The 6,000-nt window shown below is 37.7% G+C and overlaps 1 protein-coding gene across 1 annotated transcript in view; it reads right to left on the bottom strand.

Moving 5' to 3' along the window:
- Positions 1–833: 833 nt before the first annotated feature.
- Positions 834–6,000, bottom strand: part of LOC131166290 (uncharacterized) — a 28,839-nt gene continuing 23,672 nt past the window's right edge. Inside the window, exons 3-4 of the mRNA XM_058124698.1 lie at positions 1,740–1,819; positions 834–1,637 (exon numbers count right to left, since the gene is read on the bottom strand). Coding sequence (XP_057980681.1) covers positions 1,367–1,637; positions 1,740–1,819 — 351 coding nt within the window. The 3' untranslated portion in view covers positions 834–1,366. The remainder of the gene's footprint in view (positions 1,638–1,739; positions 1,820–6,000) is intronic.

The following is a 6,000-nucleotide window of genomic DNA, read 5'->3' as shown; positions in this document are numbered from 1 at the left end:
AGTAAAAACATTTAAATAAAATATTTAATGAGATTAATATTGAATTTGTTGATGAGTCCAATATCGAGTCAAGAGTAAACGAGTGAATGAGTTGATAAACGAGTCATCTCATGAGCCTAACAAGTTGAGCATGAACCAGTCCGAGCTCAGCTTGCTTGGTTAACGAGTTCAAAGTTTAAGTTCAAGCTCAGCTCATTTAATTCAAGCAAGTTATTATCAAGTGAAGCGCCGAGCGGCTCACGAGCGGCACCATTTATTTGCAGCCCTAGATTTTAGATTGTGGAGCAGATTTCAGCAGTCTGCGGAGCTTCACCATATTAGTTGATTTGTAGGTACTACATTAGACTATATTAGTTGTTTTCAGATTTCAAATTTGTAGGCACTGCATTAGATTTCAGAGCATATTGCCGGCAGTACTCGGTAGAGCCTGTAGAAATTTTGTTCTTAACCTGTAACGGGGTAGCCCTTCCGTCCGACAGACTATTGCTGGTCGCTAATTTGCGGAGCTTTAAATGTAATGTTGGGTTGCCAAACAAAAACACTACATTGAACCACTTATTTGGATCAAATTAAATAGATTTTTGAATTGTATCTGACATTTAAAAAACTTAGATGCCTGAGACGTGCGTTCCTTCTAATGAAAAACGACACCCGCGAGACTACATTGCTCTCTCTCTCTCACAGATGATCAATTATGGGCAGTGCTAATAAGACTCAACTTTTCTTTCTTTTGGGTTAGGGGGTGTTAAGAGGCAGAAAGACTCCATTGCTGCTTCTTAAATCCCAACTACCTTCCATTGCTTTTTAAAATTTATTTTAAAAATTCTCAAAAATACACCGAAATATTTTTCTAATAGATACTTTGTTACAATATAAGTCAAAACAACATTATTTTTTTTTTTTTTTTGGGGTAAAAATACTAACTTCAAGTAATAGTATTATAAGCCCTTTTTTTGAGTGCACCCAAACAAAAGCTTAACAAATGACCAAAACAAAGCTAGCTTCCACGACAGATCACGTTTAGTTAAAGCTTAGGGCAGCAACCAGCACAGCCCTTCCCAGTCCTTGAACCATCACTGCTCCCCCAACTCCAGCCAATTGGTTCTCTACATCCAAACCTCCCACCAGAAACCAACATTGCATTCCTCGCTAGGTACATTTAGTACTACTGCACGTGAGTTTAGAGTCCAATTAGTACTGCACATGAATCGAGTCCAATCCTCTCCTCTCTCTACCTCTCCGAGGATCAATTCTCCCCCTTGGGTCTCTCCCCCTATTTTCCCTGAGGGGAGAGGAAAAAAATAAAAACTGTGTACGAGGAAGAAATGAAGAACTACGATTTTTAAGAATGGCTCCAAAATGCAAGTTACTTAAGTTTCTTCTTCCCTTGCAGAGATGGAACTTGAGAAACTACCCTCTTCCGGGAAAATGCGCAGGTTCTGCTCTCCAAATCCTCATCATCATCATCATCATCGGCACCGCATCCATTCCCGGAAGATGAGAATGGCTTGGATATTTCAGTACTTTCAGCAGCTTTTCTTTTTCCTGCATTCAATTTGGCACGTAATTTCCTTTCAACTGGATCATTCAAAGGTCCAAGGTTGTATTGGCGTGTAGCTGTCGCACCCAGTCCAAGCCTAAACACATGATTGATGTAAACAAAACTTCTTTAAATTACATAGAATGAAAGAAATGACTATGGAGGTAAATTTTAAGGAGTATAGCCCCAAAAAAAAAACCTAGATGGTCGACCCTCTAATTCAACTTCATGTGATCCTTCATCCAATGTCCCGCTCATATTGTCAACCCATTGTTCAGCCTGTAATAGCAGCATGAAGTTGAGCATCGAGTTGTACATAAAGCAAACTTCAAAATATAGGAGCAAAGGCAAAGAATTGGCAGAATATGCTAGTACACTCAGTGCATCGATTCCACCTTTGAGGCGTATAAAGCAAGTAATTATTACACAAATATGAAAATAATATATATAAGCTATGTAGATTGAAAACTGACTAAAATCATGATGTGTCAATATTAAAGACTGGAGAATGGTTCAGTTAGATTTAATTAAAATGCCAATTAATGTTTTTAGAAAAGCAAAAATAAAAACATAAAGAAAAGAGGTTCTAAAAAATCAAAATTTTTGGCCAACAAAAATTGCAAATACAATGAATAGAAAATTTTTATTAAAAAAAAAAATATTAAAATCTTATACTTGCATTATATAAATCAAGTAATAAGAGTCTGCACTGGTTTTTCAACCTCCATGGGATATCTTTCTTGATCGATTTCTGTTACCGACACCCAGAGCTAAGCCAGCTTAAAGCCCATTAGCAACTCCAAACCTAATTGCCAAGGCACATAACTTACACATAGAAAGAAAATGCAACATAGTTGGAATCTCCAATAGGGCAGGCATTCATATGAAAAGGCTGACTCCTGCTGGAACAGCAACCACAGCTAGATCATCCTTTAGGAAGTAGGTCGGAAGGAAGGTATTCGCCTAGGAAGGCAGTCCAAGTGTCCAACACTTCCTTTACTGTCAGATCCATTTTATCATGCTACTCTGACATGGCTAACAAAATAATTGGGTCAAACATCTAGCAATTTGATCCCCTTCAGATGTCTTAATTTCATTGTAATAGAAGCATGCATGATCAATGAAGGATATAATGAAGCTCTTTTTCTTTTTTTGAAGATGCGCCTGTACAAGGCGATGACAAAGGCAGGCTCATAACCCTTACCAAACCACCCCACTCACAAACAACAGCAATGCTCAAAGGCGAACCAAAATACTTTAAGTAGCAACTAATGTCCCAGGCAACTAAAATGTGCCCATAAGGAGACTTAAGTCCCCATCTCCACAAAGGAGAATTGGGAGGTGAACCATTGGGCCAAAGGCCCAATTCATATTGAAGCACTATTTATCCAACTGAGAACTGAAAAACAATCTCATTTAAAAATACCTGATGGCATTTTGATGAGCATTGATTCCAGTACGCTTTTCAAATCTCAGGGTTATCTCTACAGGGATATTCTTTATTTTAAGATAGAATCTACAGGGATATTCTACTATCTATTCTCTTTTCATTTGATAACTGAAAAAGGAGCATAATACAGGAATTGCTCAAAAAGAAACTAAGACATCACCAAGAATTCAAAGGAGTCCCTAATGAATGGATAAACAATCAATAAAACCAAAAGAAAATTGAAGCCCTCCTGAAAATAATCAATAGCAAAATGAATCTCAACCTTCAACCTTGCAACAAACAATTACTATTCCTGAAAATATTGTTCGGGTTTCATTCATTCTTCCAAACACAAAATAATTCTGACTGAAAAGGATTTCAAACACTCTTGACTCTTTAAACTTCATGAGCAATAACCCCCTCCAACCAAGTAGCACATCATTCATGGTAGAAGGCATTTCCCAAGAGATCCCATGCAAAGCCAGCAGCATAATCCTAACTTTAGAAGCTAAATGGGTAAAGCAAAAACAAGCGAGATTTTTCATACTTATATATGCAACATCCATTCACCAACACAAACCCCCTCTGAAAAAGATTACCAATAGTTGAGATTTAATTAGACACCATCAAGTAGTAGTTCTTCAAAGTTTGCAGTCCCAAAAAATTTCCTTTCAGACTTTGCCAGGTGAAATTTTGATAGTTTTTTTTATTTTGGAGATCTTGGAGAAAAAAAAAGTAACCTTCCTAAGACCTTGAGCCTGAGAAGGAAAATGAAGTTTTTCTTGTTCTCTCTTTTGTAATTTTGATAGTTTTTTTTTTTTGGAGATCTTGGACAAAAAATAGACACCTTCCTAAGAACTTGTGTCTGAGGAAGAAACTGAAGTTTTTCTCTCTTTATAGATCCTCCCTCAATCCCTTTTTCTTTGGTGCCTATGACGTTTGGGCCTCAGCACATCAGTAAGGATGCTCCATTCAGTCCATCGTGACCTTGGTGTATCATTGGCTCAGGCCCCAGAAACAGCCTCTTCACACTTCATTTTGGCACATCGCTCCAACCCCCACCCCCTAACAACCAAGAAAACGTGCATATGTTTATTGACTTTTGTCCTCTCTTCAAGATCATTTTTTCCTTATAAATCCTCATTTTTAAGATGAACAATTAGTAAAATGCATATGCATGTGCATGCGCATGCACAAACAAATTATAACCAATTCAAAATCTCTCTTCACTTGCACATTGCTTGCTCATGAACAGGAAACCTATAAAATTGTCGTAAGAGTTGTCATTGCATAATAAGCTAAGAAACAAACCCACGAACACATTACATTCTATAAAGGCATGAGCAATATTACCCTAATTCTTGACACGTAAGGATACGGATATTCACATATCAAAGTAAAAAGATGATCTAAGAATCTAACAAAAGCCTCTTATGCAAATCAAGAGAATTTTATATCTTTAATGTTGCAATTCAAATTTCAATCTTCATATTACACATCCCACTGTTGATGCAGTGGCCATCACTTAACTCAAGTTCCACTACTTCACTCCTTGCAAACTATGTGGCTTCCCTCCCTCCACCCACATCAAAGTAAAAATATGATCTAGCAATAGTTTCTTACCTAAACTAAGTGAATTTTACATCCTTAATGTGGCCATCACTTAAGTTTCCCCTCCCTCCCTCTCTCTCGCACTCAGAGAGAGAGAGAGAGAGAGAGAGCTGTGGTCGAGAGCTTCTCTCCCCAATTATGGGTTGAGAAACCATCTCCTTAGTGTTGAATGAAGCTTCTATATTCTTGGCTTAAGGTCAAGAGGTATGCTCCCCTCAACAAATATTAATCATGTGTTGAAGACTCCAAACATAGATGGGGATGTCCCCCAAGAAATAAGTCAAGATCCTATTTTCCTAAGCATCAGATAGAAGGGTGCTCTCCAATGAAACCAAGGCAAATATGTTTCTCATAACTAAGTCAAGGCATAACCTTCCTAACATTGGGTGGAGATCACATCTCCCTAGTATTGAATCAAAGTTTGATCTCCCTAGCTTATAAATTGGATTTCTCTTGTACAAACAAAGAACCATAATATGAGGCCCTGGTACTTGAACTCTCAAGTGCAACAAGTCTTGGAATCCAAAATTTGTGTATCCATGGTAACTCTCATCTCATGGTCAAATAATTTGCTTCAACAGAACCTTCGCTAACACCTTACAAAAGTTTGGTACAATCTTTGATGAGTAAATTTTGAGTTGTTAAGTGCGTACAAGTGCATACACGCACCAAGGTCAACTAACCAACTTGCAAGTGCATTGACTAACCAGACATCCAAGATACCAGTCCTAAAGTAACTAAACTGTTGTTTTTTTATGACAAAAATAAGGATGACTGGCTTAATTCTATAAGAAACCAGCTACTTCAATTATCACTTAAAAATATTTGAAAAATGGAACACTTCTCATACAAGACATTCTCTATTATAAGGGGATGATTGGGTGCTATCCACGTGTATTAGTGCTCACGAAGCTCAAAAAAAATTAAGTGCATGAACTTTGTTGTGAGGGGGAAGAAAGACCATCTCTCTATCATCGACTACAAATGGGCAAGGTACCTTTGGCCTACTATGGCTAAAGATGCTTTGAAGCTTCAAACCTTATGCACTAAATGTGTTGAATCTCAGGATGCTGAAGAATGTAATCCAATGGAAGTTCAGTGGAATGGCACAGCCCATACATTGACTATCATAAAATGCATGCCAGTCTTGTGTCATGAGATTGCATGCTAGTTGAGGTAATATTAACTATCTTCAATCCATCTCCTCTAATTTGGCCTTCATCAACATCGCCTCAATGATCATTTCGTCTAACTTCGCCTACGACTCAAGGGATCAGATGGCATTACTAGCCCATTTCGAGTAATTTAAACCAAACGCATCTACATAGCTCTATCATTTGAACCACAAAGTCCAAGCGCAACATAGACATCGAACTTCAAGATTGCATGAAACTTAGAATACTTCCTCAATGACATCAAA

This window comes from Malania oleifera, chromosome 10 (genome assembly GCF_029873635.1).
Source record: "Malania oleifera isolate guangnan ecotype guangnan chromosome 10, ASM2987363v1, whole genome shotgun sequence".
NCBI lineage: Eukaryota > Viridiplantae > Streptophyta > Magnoliopsida > Santalales > Ximeniaceae > Malania > Malania oleifera.
This window is presented reverse-complemented; position numbering and strand designations above follow the sequence as displayed.